The sequence below is a fragment of the Aulostomus chinensis genome, chromosome 8 (assembly GCF_037954235.1).
Source record: "Aulostomus chinensis isolate RoL2024-O1b breed Wild chromosome 8, RoL_Achi_v1.0, whole genome shotgun sequence".
NCBI lineage: Eukaryota > Metazoa > Chordata > Actinopteri > Syngnathiformes > Aulostomidae > Aulostomus > Aulostomus chinensis.
In genome coordinates this window covers 11,365,411-11,385,486 of record NC_141327.1, presented here as the reverse complement: position 1 = coordinate 11,385,486, position 20,076 = coordinate 11,365,411, and the positions used below count along the sequence as shown (strand labels likewise).

Sequence of the window (20,076 nt, the reverse complement as noted above, 5' to 3'; positions counted from 1 at the left end):
GCCCCCCCCCCCCAACCCTTAACAGGAATAAGCGGAAGACAATGGATGGATGGAATTTCCAAATATCGGTATCCTTTGTACTTCTGTCACAGAATGAACTGGTAGATCACACTGGATTTGATACATATGTTAAATGGAAAATAAGTAAAACTGTATGTTATAAACTAACGTTCAATTTAACACAGTGACCAAAATTTTTTTTATTGCCTGACTATGATTCCTCTTAATATATTCTGATAAGTCATGTAGAAAAAAAAAAACTTCCCTCCCAAAAAAAAGAGCATCAAGAGATATTAACTACAGAGTTGGAAAATTTGTGGGTTTTTTTGTAGCTTGGATAAACCTTGAAGTTTTATGTGTGTTTGTGGGGGGTTCTAACGTGTTGTTTGAACTTAATAGAAAGGATGACACAAAGAACAAAAATGAGAACACAGGAGAAGAAAGTCGTGCAGAGATACGGAGTGTAACAGCAGTTGGCTGTCAGTCTCCATGTGAGGCAGAGCGGCTTAGCGAGGAAGAAATAACATAATTACTGCTCTTTTAGCTCCATTATAGCCCTGCACTCCAGGCTCTATTACCATCTACCTGCTCATCACACTCTGCCCAATTGCCCACTCCTCTCCTCATCATTTAGACAAACTTTATTGATTTGAGCATCACTTGGAGATGCCCATGGTGGCCGAGCTAATTGTTAACTATGCCTCACATGCGCAGGCATAACCCTAACCCTAGCAGCAGGCAGCATTACCGTGATGACATAATAGCTGGTCGTCTGTCACACATCAACTGGTCTTCCTCATGTCTCACTCAGGACAAGAAAAACATGTGCTGTGTTTGAACTGAGAGAGCATAAAACATGTCAAAGAAAGAGCCAAACAGCTGTGTGTATGGCTGTAAAGACAACAAATAACGGTACAAATTGAAGTATTATCATCATCCCCTGTATTATTAAATTTAATTAATCTGTGGCATTTAATCTGTTCATAATTTGTCTAAAAGCGATGTTGTGTTTTGTCTGTCTTCAAGTATTCACAAGTAGGTGTTAGTAATTTCCCCTCCTGCATCGCCTCCTTACGACTCCAGAATTCTTAAAAAAACAGCCATTTTTTAAAAGCTTGAAGCTCAACATATTGACAGCGATTGACTGACAATTAACTGCAAAACTGTGCAAAATATTCATTTACTATCTCTGAAGCACATTATCTAAAATAATCCACGTCTTCTTTACTCAGTCAAATGCTCCGAATTCCAAGCACTTTGGTCTGAGCTACGAACCACTCTAACTACCAGCTATCATTAATTTGCCACGTGCGACGAGCTGCTGTATTCTGTTTGACCAACTCACTCCTCTCTCTCGACGGTAGAGTCAAACTAGAAGTGTTGTGGTTTGGTTTAGATGTTTCCGGACACTTCTTCTGTCGTTTCTAGTTAGTGGCCACGTTCAGGTTCATTTGAAGAGTGATACATTATTCAGAATTATTCCAAGGAGAAATCTATGACTCACATGGGCTGATTGTGCTCATGCTATTCAGTGAGCATTCAGGTTGTACTTATATTTTCTCACTTTCCATCTCTTTGTGTACCTCACCTCAACACGACAGCATCCACACAGACACACACACACACACACAGCTCTGACCTCATTATACTGTATGATTATCAGTCATGGACACTGTTTTCTTCTAACTGGATGCTAGCGCTATTTAGCATATGGGGTGAAGCCGGTGACAGCAGAAGCCAGGGTTTTGCTGAGTGAATGTAACTTAATCGTAGGATGCTAAAATAAATCAACCATGATTGATCCATCAGCAAACAGAAAAGGAAGCCTTTGGCCGCTAACTCCGGAGAGGATTCATAACTAAACAGGAAATCAGGTGTCTGCATTAATTCACAATATCTTAATGCTCATCAACATATTCCGTGACCCCTCATACTTGACTCCTCATATGGGAGCTTAATCATCCCTTTCTTCACTCATTTATTCAGGTTTTTCTTTCAATATTTTGACATCATTCATGGGTGAAAAAAAATCACATATTAATTCAAGCTCCTTTCCCACCGGCCTGTAAAGCCTGTTAACGCCTGCTAGCATCTGGCGTTTGTCCCACTTTAATCCATTCTTTGGTTAAATGATTCATTCAAATTATTGATGTAAACACAAAACCAAGGTGAAATTGCAGGCTGCCGGTCATTGTTAACTTCTGAGACTTTTGTCATTTCAAATACAACTCACCTGTGTTATGATGGTTGTAACATTGTTAGAGTCTACAGTGAGTTTGAAAAATAGATCGGAGCAAAATATTTAAAAAATCGTAACTACAGAAACACAGCCAAGGATCTACTATACTGTTTGTTTGCCTGTTTTTCATGCATTCATGACACTGAATGAGTGACACACCCGGATGAAAAACAAAACAGAGCAGCACCTTCTCTGGGAAAAGGGTCGATCAGCTTATTTTAGCAGGTTTAACCAGGTTATTTTTTTAAAAAAAACCTGCATGCCATAAGAATGTGCTGTGGGAAAATGGTATTTCTGTACCTAATATTCTTACTTTCAAAACCTTCTGGATTTAGTTGAAAGAATTCTCCACAAACCCAATAGGAACAAAAACCAGTCATCAAGCAAGACTGGTGTGAAGATCACATCTGCGCGCCATGATAAGTTTCACTCTATAGCAGTGGCGTGTAGCTACTGCAAAACGTTTAGATTTATATACTGACCTCCATCTGGAATGTAACAACCCTCCAAACAGAGGCTGGAGAATGTGTGTGTGTGTGTGTGTGTGTGTGTGTGTGTGTGTGTGTGTGTGTGTGTGTGTGTGTGTGTGTGTGTGTGTGTGTGTGCGAGAGAGATGTAGAACCTGTCTGTAAGGTCGATAAGGCTATCAGATAATCCTAAAATTAGGCGCTGTCTGTATGATGAAATAAAAACAGACACAGAGACACTGGCAGCCCTCGGGCACACGTGTGCAAATACACGTATGCATATGCATGCTTATGCTCTCATGTGCCCAGTATCCCTGAAAATCAAGCGAGCCACATCTTGATATGTGACTGTGCATATGAGGGATGATTGTAGATTACATCCCTAGAATTATCCTTTAAATATCTATGTCAAACATGAACTGACGATAAGTGCACTCGGTCAGCTAAATATTTGAGACGCTGGCCACAATACACAATACACCAGACATGCGTTCTTGATGTCTGAATTGTGCAGGCATTTGTAATCTGATCCCTATAAGCAGGTCTTTGGAGAGATTCCACACAAATAGCACCCAACATCACCCTTGGCTAAGATGCCATCACAGTGTAACATGACCATCCAATATGATCTTTTGTTGTGATCACCAAGCCCTCTGCTTTAAATTACACATGTATTAACATATACATGTTAAAAAAAAAAAAGTCAATCTGTAAGAAATGAAGAAATTCCTCTTGCAAATCATTTGGTGGGATTTTTGGACAGCAAGAATACAAAAGGAAGTCGTATTTATTCTTTATTTTGTTATTTCACACACTGAACCAAAATCAGGAGCTTTTGGTGCTATGGGAACAGGATGGAAAACACTGGGTTTGACCCATCTCATTATTCTACAATCTCCCAGAATACATGGTCTGCCTTCCGGAGGAGGTAAACTCTGTTCCTCTATTTTTTTTATTGAATCAATAAGAGCTGCATGTCAATGTAAAAATTTCATTTTTTTCTGTTACAACACAAAATAAAAAAGTCTGTTGCTGCATGAAACCACAGCAAAGATTTGGTGTATTGTTGTTTGCCTCCTGGTCCTCTGAAAATGAAGTTGAAAATAAATGTGCTGGGATGTCAGGCTATTGATGTTTGTCTTAGCTCTGTGTCAGGTACAACAACGTCTTAGCACACATGGCTGGGAAAGCAAATCAACGGGTGCACAGAGACTGGAACAGAATGGAATTTGAAACGTTTTAGCCAAAAATGTTCCCATGGTTAAGGTATTTTTTGCAGAAACGTTTCAGATTTCATTTTGTTCTCCAACTTCACAGGTGAAGATGCTCAACTGATGCCTCAGGAAAGCCCACCTGCTATGAATATCATTCCACATTTTCACAAACAAATTTCACAAATGGAGAGCCCGACCACACTCTCCCCCTCATCATCCTTAACAACACAGTATCTATTGTGGACACTTTCAAGTTTCTGGGAACCACAATCTCCCGGAACCTGAAGTGGACCTTCCACATAGACACTGTCCAGAAAAAGGCCCAGCAGAGGTGGTACTTCTTGTGACAGCTCAGGAAGTTTAACCTGCAACAGGAGCTGCTGATCATCTTCCATACTGCAATCATTCAGTCTGTCCTGTGGACAGCCATCACTGTCTGGTTTGGACCGCCCATCAAACAGGACAGGATCAGACTGCAACAAACAATCAGGTCACCAGAGAGAATCATCGGGGCCGACCTGCCTTCCGTCCAGGACCTTTATAGGTCTGGGGTCAGGAAACGGGCAGGCACCATCTCTGCCGACCCATCACACCCTGGTCACTAACTGTTTGATCCTCTCCTCTCTGGAAGGTGCTACAGAGCCCTGTATGCCAAGACCACCAGGCACAAAGACAGTCTCTACCCCCAGGCTGTCACTCGGATGAACTGCAAATGGTCAGAGTGTCAGGAAATTAAAAAAAAAAAAAAAAAAAAAAAAAATACTAAGTAATGCACACTGGAAATATTGCACGAGAGTACATTTGCTATCCCCACTGTACTTTTGTATTCCATACTGTACTTTTTTGTATATATTCTGTCTATTTTATACATACCACTCTATGTCTGACAAGACACTGAACCCCTAATTGCTCCTGATGGCCTTGCAATAGACTGGCGACCCATCCAGGGTGAACCCTGCCTCTCGCCCAAAGTCAGCTAGGATCCAGCCCCCCACCCCACCCCACACCCTCAACGGATAAGCGGAATAGAATATAGATGGATGGATGGATGGATGGATGGATGGCACTTCTTATCTATTATTATCAATCGTAAAGAGAAGATTATAAACTGTTTTAAGAAACCTAAGAATCTAGAGCAAGAGAAGTAGATATTGTTTCCTGTTAAGTCTTAATTATCTCCTTCCATTGAGGAAGATTTTTTATGGTGTTTGTTTTGTCTGTCAGCAGATGTATGCAAAACTATAAGGCTGATTTTCACAACCAAACACTGTGGAGGTAGTATGGGTCAAAGAGAAAATTGTTCAGTTTTTTGTAGAAAAATAGTCATTGATCCACCTGGTGGAAACAGGAAATCACACAGATTGTTTGTACACGTTGATGTACTTCTTCTCATGGGGGGACCAAATCCATCTCAAATCTGTTAAAAAAGAGAGAGAGAGGCAGAGAGAAGACCTCAGTGTCACTGATATTGATTGTTTTAAATACTTTACACACACTCACTCACCAGTTTCTCCTTACCGTGTGTAGGCCACACAGTGACGTAAGGCTGAGAGTGCCTCATGTGTTGGGCCTCCTCTGTGGTCTGGTCCCCACCGATCCCCATCCTCCCAGCACCAGTGGGATGTTCCAGGTGTGTCTCCTCTGGGCCTTGCTCGTGCTCCGTGGCTGCACAACGGTACGACTTCCAACCTGCCAATCGATACTGAGAGTCGACAAATCCGAAGAAAACACATAACCTGAAGCTTGAGGTTCTGCTGCAGGTCTCCTCAACTAACTCCCTGGAGCTTCTGAAGGAGCAGTGGAGCAGCTACAAGAACCAGTGTCTGGACTACATCAATGCCACACCCCCCGCCATAGGTAAGGCCCATTCCTGCATGGGGGCTCATGTCTGAACAAAACATTGATATTAGCCTCTCATGGTAATCTTTGCTCTCCACCTCAGGGCTGGTGTGCAACAGGACCTTTGACCAGTATGCCTGCTGGCCTGATGGGCTTCCAGGAACCACTGTCAATGTGTCTTGCCCGTGGTTCCTGCCATGGTATCATCAAGGTCTGTGTGAGACCATTTTTTGGCGGGTGGGTGGGTGGATGTGCACTCATGCGTGCACGCATATGTGCATATATGCATGTGTGCGCCTGGGTGTGGTGTGTGTGTGTGTGTGTGTGTGTGTGTGTGTGTGTGTGTGTGTGTGTGTGTGTGTGTGTGTGTGTGTGTGTGTGCGTGTGTGCGTGTGTGTGTGTGTGTGCATACATGGTTTACCTGCCGGGCACTGCATGAGAATAATGAGATAATAATGAGAAAATGGATACTGAGGCTGAAGAACTAAACAATTATGCAAAGCCACAACATGTACACGTTTCTGTCAGGCACTGATGCGTATAATTTCAGGCTATTATATACTCAGACACAAGACGATTATATTATGTAACAAAATAGACTCAACACAAAGATCCACTTACTTGTCTTTTATGTATAATACATAGACCAGGTAGTCACATTTACTGTATTTACTGTATGTGTAAGGCAGTATTCAATATTCTTACAATCTTGTGTCAGGCTGTTTAAACAGGCCAGTTCACCACAACAGAAAGATTTTTACCTTCAGACTGCTTTAGTGAATACGTCATCTTTTGACAAACACGGTTTTTTGTTCTGCTTTTAAAAAGCCTTTTTTTTTTCATTTGTGAAAAAAAACATGTGATATTAGCCAGCAGTGACACTGTAGACAGCCAAGAAGAAACTTGTTAGTTTACCAAAAATTAAGCTCAAGACAACTTCATAATACTTTACTGCCTTAAAATAACAAAACACAATACTACTATTACTGCTACTACTACTACTACTAATTATTATTATTATTATTATACAATAATATATATAATAAAATAATACTTAATAATAATTATACTTTACTGCCTTAAAGTAACAAAACACAATACTACTACTACTACTAATAATAATAATAATAATTATTATTATTATACAATAATATATATAATATAATAAAATAATAATACTTAATGATAATTGTACTTTATTGCCTTAAAGTAACAGAAGATCTGCTGATTGCACTGCTATTGCTATTATCATTATTATTAGTATTAGTAGTAGTAGTAGTAGTAATGAGTTGGAGCTGGAGCTGGGAGCTGGATACTGTCCTAGAAATATCTCATGGTTGTTTTCTGTGGTGCTTGGTGCTTGTGTCAAAGAAAACAGAATTTTCGAAAGGTTTCATTTAAATACCTGAAAAAAGGTCTGTGGTTCACACTCGCTTGATGTATGTAATGTTTTGTTCAATAGGATAAAACACACCAGTAAATACAGCATTAATGAATTCCACCGCATTTTATGTGTCTTTAAAATGTCATGCTGAATAAAAAGCAGTTTTCATCAGCGAAGACTATCTTGCGAAATGAAATGTTTGTCTTGTAAACCTTTGCTTGCATTAGAGTTAATTTCAGTAATGGAAAATACAAAACTGTATGGCCCAGTGGCTCTCTACTACAAATACGTTTATCCATCCACTATTGTGAGCCATTAGGAACAAACCTGAATAGAGTTCATTACCTTAAACCCGTATATTGACATATGCAAAATGATCAGTAGGTAAAATCAAGTACGCTAATGATAACGCAGCATTGGACATGTGATACATAGATAATTGTGTACATTATTTACACTTCAACACAACAACATCAACACATATCCTCACTTGATGTTTCCGAGTCTTGTTTAGAACTCTTAGACTAATGGCTTTCATGAATAAATGTAAGAGCACTGTTCAATATCACAGCCCCTCTTTAACCCACTTTTACCTTGCAAGGCCCACTTGATGTCAGTTCATTTGAAAGATTCAAGGATATGACAGACATCCAATGACACCACAGCTGAACTTCAGACAAAAGAGGTCTCAGAGGAAATTTTATTCAAATTCACCCTGAATGGAACTTCATCACTGGCAGTGCTACTCATCATGTCCTTTTCTTTAAGTGGAAAAAAGAATTCAATGATGATAGAATGAAAGTTGAGTTTGTTGCGTAGAATTTTGTGTGAAGGTTTAAGATTAGCAATCTAATACAGTGGAGCTTTAAAATCATCAGCAGGTTTGTGCTTTAACATTAAAAATATATATATATATATTTTGTGATTGATCTGCAGTACTTCCTGTGTAGGATGTTTGTTTACATGACCGATTAATGCAGTTTGTGTGGAAATAACTTGGGATGTGGAAAAATCAAGCAGGACCATGTGATATAATTCACCTGTGGCCCCTAAAAGAACACAACTGCTTTTGGGGTAATATTCTGATTGTCAATCATAGTGTGACACAAGCAGATAAATAGTCTTCTCTCCTCTGTGTGGTAGCTTAGCTACGATGAATACTAGCAATGGGACAGGTGAAAGCTGTCTCAAAAGTCATCATTTACCTCTATCTGATTCTAAGATAACAAAATCACATCATTTTAAACAGTTTTTGTACCGCAAATGTTGAATATAACTCTAGTTCTATGAACACAGCACAAAGACTGCATACCTGACTTTTGAGACTTACTGTAAGTCAGCGCAGCTCACCGTAACCATTCATTGGAGCTAAGCTAACTAGCAGTCAGCAGTCTAGTGGGGGTCTGGAGCTCGGTAATGAATGCAGAGAAAAAAGAAGGAGATCTAATTTACTTGTCTGACAGTAAAAGCTACGGACAGTAACAGTATTTCCCCGCCCCCCCAAAAATTGGGTTCCTTTAAAAGGAATAAACACAATAATGACAATGATGCATGCTCCTTAATGGGTTTTGGTTTTATTGTCCAGCTTGAAAGGAGTTTGGAAACAATATGATTTAGCAGTTTACTGAATTCTGTGTTGCAATATCATGCAAGATAAAGCATTACGGGTTTAAAAAGCATCGGGTCACCAGGTGTGATAGTTTTGGTTTGTTTCAGATGAAAATGGTGCTCACGCATGTATCCCAAAATTATTATGACATCCTATTCAAAATTTCACGATGTGTTTGTCTGTGTGAACAGTGCAGCATGGTTTGGTCTACAGAGTCTGCAGTAAAGATGGTCAATGGACACAAAAGAATACCAGCGAATGTGAGGACGACCCTGGGCAGGTGAGTGAGTAATAAAGTAATTAAGTAAGTGAGGAAAATTGATCTTTTAAAGTTAACAAACACAAGTAGTATGACAATATTCCCCCTCACATTTATGGGTGGATGCTCGGTAAAACGTGTGTGTTTTTGCCTGTTTTCTGTCTTGCTCGAGCTTGAACTCTTTTCATGTTCTAAACTGCTTTGAATAGCAGATGGTTGGATGATATGGTGACTTTGACTGAGGCAGCACTTTACTTGACACAATCTGAAATGACTCAGTGTATGAATACCCACCCATCTGTTCAAGTACTCTTCAACAATTTTTTTTTCATCTTTTGTGCCAAATCTGTGTAAAAGCAATGCATGTGAATAAATTAACTATTTCCCCCTGCTATTTCTACAGCAGCAGTACGGCCAAATCCTCAGTCAGTTTCGGATCATGTACACAGTGGGATACTCACTCTCTCTTGGGGCTCTGCTACTGGCCCTCGGAATCCTCATATCCTTCAGGTACAACATTCATTGGCTAAAAGAAGGAAGCTTGGAAAAAGGAAGTGATTATTGCAGGACGGGAGTGAACGACAATGAGAAAAAAGAGGAACGCAAAGTAAGAAAGACTGAACACAGAAGAACAGTGTAGCAGTGAAGAACCGATGGGAAGAAGAAACTTGAACTAAATGAAGAAGGTATTGGAAGAAAAGATGGAGGTGGCTGAGAGAAAGCTTTAACAGCAGACAGAATGAACAAAGGGAAAATGTTGAAAAATGGTAGGTAAAGAGAGGTAAGAACCAGTAAATGAAGCAAACTGAGGGGAAAAAAGGGAAGAAAGAGGAGGGAAGGACAAACAGGAAGCGTGGAAAGGTTGAACTTCTGAGTTAAACTGAAAGATCAAGAGTCAGAGAAGATGAAGGGAAGAAAGGCCGAGGGAAAAATTGGTAAAATAAATGTTGCTGCATGCACAGTCGTGAATTTAACATTTAAAAGTCAAACACCGTCACGCACTGTCACCTCTGCACCAGGAAGCTCCACTGTATGCGGAACAATATCCACATGAACCTGTTTGCCTCCTTCATCCTGAGAGCCGTGTCCATTCTGGTTAAAGACGCCCTGCTGACCCTCACATTAGACCCCAGGAGCAGCAGTGACACCCGGGCACAAGCCTGGGTCAACATACCGGTGAGAGCAAACACGCCAAAACATGTCAGTTTATATGACAGAAACCCCTAGTGAGCCAAATGTCCGCTGCAAGTGTTTTCAGCTCCTCATTTTCTAACTCTTCTAAGTCATCCATGTGGACCATTAATACAGAGAAAGATATTTGTAAAAATGGATGTGTAGAAGTATTTGCTCATACAGTTCTGCAACATCTTCACTGTCTGCATTTTCTAAATAGGCACAACGTCTTTTAAAAAAAAGAAAATCCCAGCCACTCCACTGCACATCATTTACAACATACTGAGACACTGATTGGGGATACACTGGGCAGAACTTAGCATATCCCATCTGTGATAGAAAAGGAAAGCTGCAGGGAAATACTACCTATTGGTCCCCTGGTCTGGTAAATGAAAATGTTGTTGGCTAAGTTAAATTAACATGTAAATCATCCATCCAATGTCTTCCGCTTATTCCTACATTAAGTGTCGCGGGGGGGGGGGGGGGGGTTGGAGCCTATCCCAGCGTCAACAGGCGAGAGGCGGGGTTCACCCTGGACAGGTCACCAGTCCATCACAGGACCAACACACAGAGACAGACAACCATTCACACTCACAGTCACACCTACGGTCAATTTAGAGTATCAATCAGCCTCGTCCTCTCTTGATGTCTTTGGATTGTGGGAGGAAGCTGGAGTACCAGAGAGAACCCACACAGGAACAGGGAAAACATGGAGACTCCACACAGAAAGATCCGTGCCCAAGGCGGGACTCGAACCCGGAACCTTCTTGCTGTGAGGCGACAGTGCTAACCACTGCAACACTGTGCTGCCCTCTCTTTGGATAAGTCATTAAATTAGACTCCAGCCCCCCATGAGCCCTAACAGGATAAGCAGGAGAAAATGGATGGATGGATGGATAAAATTATCTAAAGATAATCTTTTTTTTTTTAGAAAGTGCATGAATTTATGTGATATGAAAGCCACAAAATATATTTAATTTATGACATTAAAATATGACATAACTAGTTGCTTTTTTGTTTTGGTGCAAGGGAAGATTTAGTTATATTTACATTTACTTGGTAAATTTGTGTGGTGGACAGAAGGCATCATGTCTGTGAATGCCAGAATCCAATTTCTTTTTATGTTGTTGGACCGCATGTTGGTTCTCAGCCGACATTTGAGTGCAATAGTCGTTTGATTTAGAAAACAGTGGAATGGATTTACAAGAGAGAATTTTCTTCCAGAGCATCTGCTAACCTGGTGGCTGTCGTTCTGATTCTGCAACAAGTATCACTAATTTCTCTGATGCTGGATTGCTATTAATGCCTTGTCATGCAACAATCTGCTAATGTATCTGCCCAAAAATATAACCCTGCTACTCCTGGGTCAATTATTTCAGATAATTAAAAGCAGTGAGCTAAGTGAGGACTATTTAAGAGTAGTGAAGAGGAACTCTTTTTTAGAACATAACAGTCACACAGAGTTAGCAAAGTGTTGGTAATGGTTTTTTATTGGAAAGTCTCACCAATAAAAAAAAGAAACAACATTTTTTGTAGTCTGGAGGACGACTGTCAAGATAGGTAATGATGATGTGTTTATTCACGTTCTACAAATGGTCATACAACAGTAATGCGCCTGTATCATTTCCATACAAGCTCAGGCGTAAATGCAGTCGTCTGAGTATATGTGTGTACTTTTAAAACACTAGTACTGGACCAATATACAGTATTGGCTGATATACAACTTCAGGGTTTGAAAGGACAAAGTGGAACATGTCCAATTATTTGTGCTGTGTTGTGTGTCAGGCTGTGACATGGTGCCGCAGTGCCATGGTGATGATGCAGTACAGCGTGATGGCCAACAACTACTGGCTGCTGGTGGAGGGCATCTACCTGCACAGCCTGCTCGTCATTACTGTGTTCAGTGAGAGGAAGTACTTCTACATTTACCTGGCCATCGGTTGGGGTAAGAACCAACACCGATGGGAACAGAATCGCAACATGAACAATTTCTCTTAATGGTGAAGTTATTACTATTATTAATACTCAAGTCTCTTGAGTGCTGTAACACATTTTGCCCTCTGATTAGTGATCTGGTGACCTCCAGACGCTTTCTACGCGGGACATTTTTAGTTGGTGTCAATATGATTATAAGGATGGTATAACTAGAATGTGCAGCTCATTTATATTACTTCATTCAGCCATGAAAAATGATACACTTTTGGATAATAATGTTTATAATGATAGATAAAGGGATATAAATGGAGACACAGTAAACTTCATTAGTAATTAGCCGCTCTGTTGGCAGTGTTTACCATCCAACCTGAGCTCAGTCAGTAATTTAATACTCAGCAGAAACAGGATTAATTGGTTTTATGATATAGAAAACTCATATTATAATCGTGCAGACTTTTCATTATTTTAATGTTGCAACTTATTTAAATTGTCAATTGTCTGTCGTACTATTTTAAGAGATCATCACCGTGCTTATTTAAATAGTAGATAAACTCAAAAGTATCACCACTGACGGTATGATATGATATGATATGATATGATATGATATGATATGATATGATATATGATATATGTTATGACATAACATATGATATTATATCATATATGATATATCATATATCATATAATATCATGTCATATAGTATCATATCATATATGATATAATATCATATATGATATGATATGATATTATATCATATATGATATGACATGATATGATATATGACATGATATGACATGACATGATATGATATATGATAATAGGATAGGATAGGATATGATATGATACGATATATTTGTAAAAAAAAAAAAAGTTGTATAGTTGAAAGTTGTAAACAGTTGGATTCCATATTTAGTCTATAAACAATCAGACTGCTTTAATGATGTAGTTTGAATGTTCAACTTTTCTTTAAAACCATCAGATCTCCAGCGTTCTGGGGTCAATGTGATTGCGCGAGCTGAACAAAGATGAGGCAGTGTGTGGAACAGTTAACAGGAAGAGCAGAACCAGAGAAGAGGAGAATAGAAAGAGTTGTCTTGATATAATGAGATGCTCGTGAAAAATAGCAGTTAGAAAACATGGTTAAAGAATGACTAGCACCATAATAACCACAATTTGTTAAGGACACTAGATGGAAGCATGTGAATAAACTCCTGCATCATCATTTGTGTTAAAATGGCAAAATATTGCTGTCAGTTCGCAAGTGAACTCATCACTGTCACGTCTTTATTCTCAGGTGCACCACTCATATTCGTGTTGCCCTGGATCACAGTGAAATATCTGTACGAGAATGAAGAGTAAGTCTAATTCTTTATCAAAGGTAATGCATCAAATGGAAGTAGATTCAGAGCTACCATCTTTTATATCTGAACCCTTGATGGGAGGTTTTCCTTTTGATTTATATAAAGCCATTCTTACTCTGTTGAATGAATCTGGGATGATGTTGAGTGGGGGTGTTGAGGGTGTGACTGCTTGCCAGGTATTCATCAGTTTGTGGGGTTATAAATCTGTTTGCATGGTCACATTGTGGGGAGTAAGTACCCACGTATATCATGACATTTTAGGGAAAAGACTGGAGGGTTAAGATAAGGTTGGGGCGACAATAAGTCTCCTGGATATGAATGTAAGACAATAAGTCAAAGAAATGTAATGTCTTGTCCTGGAAACATGACCATGTGCCTGTGTGTGTGTGTGTGCGTTTGTGTGTGTGTGTGTATGTGGGTGTGTGTGTAGGTGCTGGGAGAGAAATATTAACATGGGATACTGGTGGATCATCCGTTCTCCAATACTGTTTGCATATCTGGTAAGACTGTCCTGTCTTTCTATCAGTGTGCATTACTTTTTTCTGCATCAGGAGCACAAAAAATCTCCTGAAAAAAAACCATCCACCTAAAATTGGCTTTCTTTTCCATTTGAAAATAATTGTTCAGGTTAATTTGATTGGCCTACACCACTCTGTACCATCAAGCGTAGCTACAAACTAACTCTAGCTTTACATGCACATGAATGTTCCGCTGTTATTTCGACATTTTAATGTTCCAAATTTGATACATGTAAACATCATAATCTCGTGGGATCATCTGAATTAGGCCTTTTTCCAAATATTTTACTTTCAGATTAAGAAATGTAGGATATGCTGGTATTTGTCTGATTTCAAGAGCATTCCTTGTAAACAGCGTATTCAGAATCTTCAGCAATAATGAGTATGACTAGTCACTGTGACCAAAAGGGTTATGCTACAATTGATCATAGTTTTGTTTATGGCCTCCAGAAATTAAATCACATGAATCAGTTGCCAAAGTTCCCTACACTTTTTGGAAGCTGAACTTTCAGTGATAAAGTCTCATCTCTGTTTAAATCTGGTCATGAAACTCAAAGACACGCACACACACACACACACACACACACACACACACACACACACACACACACACACATTCCTACTATGTGTTTCCTGCCTCCTGTTCCCATAGCAACCAATAACCGTATGAACTGATGGACTCATGAACGCAAGTGCACATTAATAGTAGCAACTTTGTTGACCGTGTGCAAATGCATAGTGCACAAACAAACATGCAGAATGTGTGTGTGTGTGTGTGTGTGCGTGTGTGTGTCAGGTGCACTTCAGGGAAAAAGTCCAATAGTCACTGAAGTAGTTTCTGTGTAAGAGAAGAAATTTTTGTCCTACAACAATGCTAAACACATATCTACAGTTCAACCAGTGTTTACACTCACGCACACTCCGACCTACATGTACACTATTTGTGTACACACAGACACACAAACTCACATAAACACATCTGTCTGGACGACATACACACGTTACCAAACTTGGAGCACTAATGACATGAGTGCTTTAATAAGTAATGTTCTCTGTCAGCAGAAAGGGCTCTGCACTAGATCACTGTGTGTGTGTGTGTGTGTGTGTGTGTGTGTGTGTGTGTGTGTGTGTGTGTGTGCGCGCGCGCCTTGTCCTATGACGAGGATTAAAGACATTTTAGCGAGGGTCTGAAAGACAAACAAAAGTGTATCTGATTGAACCCACGGGCTCCATGTAACTTCATCTCTTTTCTCATTTCAGATTAATTTTTTCATATTCATCAGAATTATCAAAATCCTGATGTCTAAACTCAGAGCTCATCAGATGAGATACACTGACTACAAGTTCAGGTAAGAAAAGGTTGTGATTCGATTTGATTCAATCGATTCCAAACGATTCGGTTTGATTTGATTTATTCGATTTGATCTAGCTTAGCTTGTTTTGATTTGACTTGATTTGATTTAATTTGACTTTTCTTTATTATATTGTCCTAAACAATTAACAACAAATTGCAGTGAATTACAGCAAACAAAACAGTGTTTGTACAAAAAATTCAGATATACATAGAATTTTTTTTCATTTTTCCAGGCTTTAGATTTGCATCAATAAAGGTTATCTACAGTATAACACATTTCAAATCTTTCATAATCATTTTCATGACAGAAATTCTCTGCAAGAAGAAACATAAAAGCGGCCCAGAGGTAAAGAGACTTTTCAGTACAACAAAACCGAACCTACAACAAACAGTGAAACCTTCCCCAGACCACAGTCCAAACCATTTTTAGAGCCGGTAATCAGACTGTGTTCCTCCTTAAAGGCCAAGATTTTGTCCATTTAGGAGTGAACTCGTGAGGTTCGCTTGCAGTGTGAGTCCAACCAGACTTCAGACTGGACCTTTTGACCTTTGACCTTTTGGTTGAAAATGGATGCTGGTAGCTAAACAGGGGAGGTACAGTGCATGTGTGCCTGTATGCGTTTGTGCGTTGGTGCATGTTTTTGGGCCCGTGTAGGACAAGGATCTCTGCCCTGAAACAGAGAGAGAGAGAGAGAGAGTGAAGAGAAGGGACAGTGCTAGTTCATCACACCAACACATTAGAAGGTACAGATGAAAGAGCCTGTAACATCAGAGCTAATCAGTGTGACGGTTGTCAGTCATTCCCTTCTGTCTAGGTTATCTTTTTTCATCAAAATAACAAAAGAGGCTGCTGGAGCATATTGATCACCTATAAATTATTTTAATTCAAGGTACATTGTCTTTTTCCACCTTTTTTACTGGCTGATTCATGTAACCTTATATAATTTGATGAATAAAGCTACTGAAACAATTTCAGTATTCTGCTGTTGTTGTCTGTGTTGATGCCACTGACCACATTTCAGTCCAGCGGGAACAACAGGGACTCCAACTCATATGGCCATGTGTCTTTTGTACAATAATGTTGGTTTACCCAGAACCAAAATAATGTAACCAAGTCAACCCTTATCCATTGATTTGAATCAAGCAAAGGACACACGGGACACACCCTCCTAACAATTGCATGTTAATCCAGGTAACAATGATGTGACAAAAACAAATGTGGGTTTCAAAAAAATTCAGCGTGGGCTGCAAATCTATAACTCAGCCCCTGGAAATGATTCAAACTTCACGGTCTTTGATTAGAAAAAGAACAATCATGGGGTATCTAACATTTTACCAGCTATTTAGTTCAGAAGTATTCTTATTTAAATGATGGTATTCATTCTTGATAGATGAAACCTTTAAAACTGAAAAAAAAAAACTTTTCATTGGGAAAGATTGAATCAGAAATATCTTAAAAATATCAATGATTAATTGAATCAGATGCTCCTCTGTCTGAAAAGTCTTACATAAATACTAAAAAGAACCAACAGCATGCATATATTCATGGTTTCTTTTCATGATAATTCAACATTTCCTTTATTTCTCCTTTTGTATTTTGGTCCAGATTAGCCAAATCTACTCTGACCCTAATCCCTCTGCTGGGGATTCACGCCATCCTCTTCACCTTCGTCATTGACGAGTCTGTCCCTAAAGGCTCTATGCTGCGCCTCATTCGCCTCTTCTGTGACCTCCTATTCAACTCCTTTCAGGTCAGAACTCAAAAATAAAGTTATTTTAATAAATTAAAGAGCTCACACGGATTTGTGTCATCAAAATTTACGTCTAATTCATCTTCATGTTTGTCAGTGCTGTACTTTACAATCTTCCATCCTCTTTTATGTGGGAAAGGAAAGAGACGCTCCCAAAAAAATGGAAAAAAAACAGTCCTAAGCTATTAAAAAAAAACCTGTTCCATTAGGTGTCGCAATGTTTTATTACAGTCATCACAGTTAGTGTAGTTAATGCTCAAAAATTATAGCGAGTGGCTTCAGTGTGGGTACATTTTCATTAGTTTTTACAGTTTGGTAGCACAAAGGCATGACCAATACTGCATCACTGGAAAGAGTTATAAAAAGACATCAGAATTATATTATTTCACACAGAGAAAAATGACTGAGTCTTTAGTTTCTGGCATTAATGAAGTATGACAGCTCCTCCTTCCTTTGTAGGGGCTGCTGGTTGCCATCCTCTACTGCTTCGTCAACAAAGAGGTGAGATAGATGCACTTCCATGTTGAGTACTTACTGCTGTAGTCCCTTTGCAGAGTAAATGACTGGGCAATTTTTCATCGTCAGTGTTTTTGTCTGTCTGAAGGCTCCGTCTTTGTTTGATTTCCACTTTATTCTTTTCTGTACAAAGTGGGACATACACATCAACCGTCCGCTGTTTTCTAAATGTAGTGTTTGGCAAGAGACATCCATTCAGTAGAGTGCTGAGCATCTTCTTCAATCTCCATCACAATCATATCTCTCTCCATTGCCGACTCTCTCTCTCCCATCTCATCAATCCTCAGGTGCAGTCAGAGATGCTGAAAAAGTGGCAGAGATGGAAGCTGGGTAAGGACATTGATGAGGAGTATCGCCACACCCACAGCCACACACCCCACATCAAAAGCGGCAGTATCGCCACCGCCAATCTGCCCGATCTCCACGGTAATGTCAGTGATCCCAGTGGTGACATGTGCGAGACGCCTCAACTCAGAAAAGCTGACAGAAACCCTTCCTGCTCCACCGCGCCTGAGGAGAACCGCAGATTAGTCGTCTCTTACAGCAACGGGACAGGGAAAGTCAGACCTGCCAAGTGCAAACGCACTTTTTCCCTCTCTTTCTTGTTACAACGAGGTGCTTCCAATTGCGCCAGCACTACCACAGAGGAAGTGTGTCTGGAAGAGAGGGCAAAGTGCTGCACATACCCTCTGGAAGGAGAGGAGACTAATGTTTGAGCTTTCGTCACTCAAAAGTCACTCATCGCTGTTTCAGATCAGTGTTTGTCACACGGCTACTAGACTGAGGGGGCCCTTCAACCGCTGCGCAGTGTTGCAGAAAGGAAGGATTTAACCTGCCCGCCCGCAAGAAAATATCCATTGATATGTGGATTTGGGGACCTCGAGCAAAAAAAGTACTCATTGACTTAAGACATCAGGAATGATCACAACATGACACTGACCTTGGCTCTTTCAGTCTGTACTGCTGCATCTTATTCCTGCATTGGATACACATTTGTGTTACCTCTCAGTGACTTTTTTTTCATTGTTGTTGTTGTATGAAGCTGAATGTGCATGCATCACTGTAAAGCAACTCCCGCCATTCATGTACAGAACAAAAAAAGCAGTGAAAGAATGAATCCAAGGATTTTCCAGGCAAGCTTTCCATGCTGACGCGGCCTCACAGGGATGAGAGCTTTGATGTACAGAAGGACTGAACACTGTGTTGTAATGTTTAATTTATTGTGGTTTTATGTGACCAAAGCCATTATATATATATATATATATATATATATATATATATATATATATATATATATAAATTGTAAGTTATACATCAATTTTCCATTCTTTTCCTCCCTCTGTTTTCTTTACCTCCATCAGGCTTCCCAAGCAGATTTTCCTCCTTGAATGTACAATGGAGAACCAATCATAACAAGAACTGTGAGGAGAGTCCATCTAAATTCCTTATTTGCCTTAATGTAGATATTTAAAATGTATTAAAAAAAAATCTCGCTAGCAGTAGATTGGTTGAAGTAATTTATCAAAAATCATCTTTTTTTACAGAAATGATGCACTCTGGAGAGGCATTCACATGCCAGAAGGAGGTGATGTAACACGGTGTGTGGACGTTGGTGCTGAAGGGGTGCAACATTCACACAACCCTCCTTTTATTATGTTCGTTATCTCCTTGGGTCACGGCTCTTTTTACAGAAGTCAGAAAATCCAACACAAAATCATCACTGCAATAATAAAAATAGATTGATCAAAACATTTTTCAAAATCTTTTGAATTCATTTGGTCACTCGCTGTTGAGAACCAGGCTTGATTGACATAAACTGATGATTGACTACAGTCAACAAGGGCTTGTTCAGTTACTTCTAAACTACCATTGGAGCAAAGATAGAAATATCTTCTGTTAGAAGTGTGAAAGAGTGGACTGTACACTGTAAATATTGATAACTGCTTATTACAAAGGCAAAGACAGGTGGGTGGAGGGGTATGTTGCTCTGTGTTTCTGCTTACAGGTGACTCAAAAGTTAAAGTGAACATGAATAATAATACTGAGAAAAGATTCTGTTGAACAGAACATAACCAAAAAAAAACAAAACAAAAAAAAACCTCCCATGTTATTTAAAATGTTGAAATTGTAAGGAATTGTGAGGTGAAGCCCGAGGTAAACAACGTCACAATAGAAAGCAAAAGGTTTGATCAGAATACCAAATTGTTTTGTCTCATCGCGTCTCTGTGGATCCAATTAAAATCAGTTCTGTCAGCTAAAATGTGTTGGAGGTTTTTTTCATGTCAGATACCTGTATAAGAACAACAGATAGTTGTCATTAATGTGAGAGTTTTTCTAAATAACTGACAGCGATTGTGTTGGTGTGTAAGTTACTGCTGTAAGAAAAAAATGTATCAGACAACTAAGGCCCTTCCTGTATTTGCACAAACATTCATATTATTACCACGTTATTCTAC

General features: G+C 39.5%; 1 protein-coding gene across 4 annotated transcripts in view; it reads left to right on the top strand.

The window, feature by feature from the left end:
* The window catches only part of gcgrb (glucagon receptor b), a 52,740-nt gene extending 32,897 nt beyond the window's left edge, over positions 1 to 19,843 (top strand). For 2 of the 4 annotated variants that reach the window (XM_086210918.1, XM_086210919.1), the window contains exons 2-14: positions 5,448 to 5,595; positions 5,681 to 5,777; positions 5,863 to 5,970; positions 8,944 to 9,032; positions 9,415 to 9,521; positions 10,031 to 10,187; positions 11,970 to 12,129; positions 13,415 to 13,475; positions 13,912 to 13,981; positions 15,260 to 15,348; positions 16,960 to 17,104; positions 17,564 to 17,605; positions 17,908 to 19,843. In XM_086210918.1, the coding sequence (XP_086067044.1) occupies positions 5,542 to 5,595; positions 5,681 to 5,777; positions 5,863 to 5,970; positions 8,944 to 9,032; positions 9,415 to 9,521; positions 10,031 to 10,187; positions 11,970 to 12,129; positions 13,415 to 13,475; positions 13,912 to 13,981; positions 15,260 to 15,348; positions 16,960 to 17,104; positions 17,564 to 17,605; positions 17,908 to 18,336 (1,608 nt within the window). In that variant the 5' untranslated portion in view covers positions 5,448 to 5,541 and the 3' untranslated portion in view covers positions 18,337 to 19,843. Of the gene's footprint in view, positions 1 to 5,447; positions 5,596 to 5,680; positions 5,778 to 5,862; positions 5,971 to 8,943; positions 9,033 to 9,414; positions 9,522 to 10,030; positions 10,188 to 11,969; positions 12,130 to 13,414; positions 13,476 to 13,911; positions 13,982 to 15,259; positions 15,349 to 16,959; positions 17,105 to 17,563; positions 17,606 to 17,907 lie in introns of those variants that run through there. The other 2 variants (XM_086210917.1, XM_086210920.1) reach the window with 2 other exon arrangements.
* Positions 19,844 to 20,076: the final 233 nt, after the last annotated feature.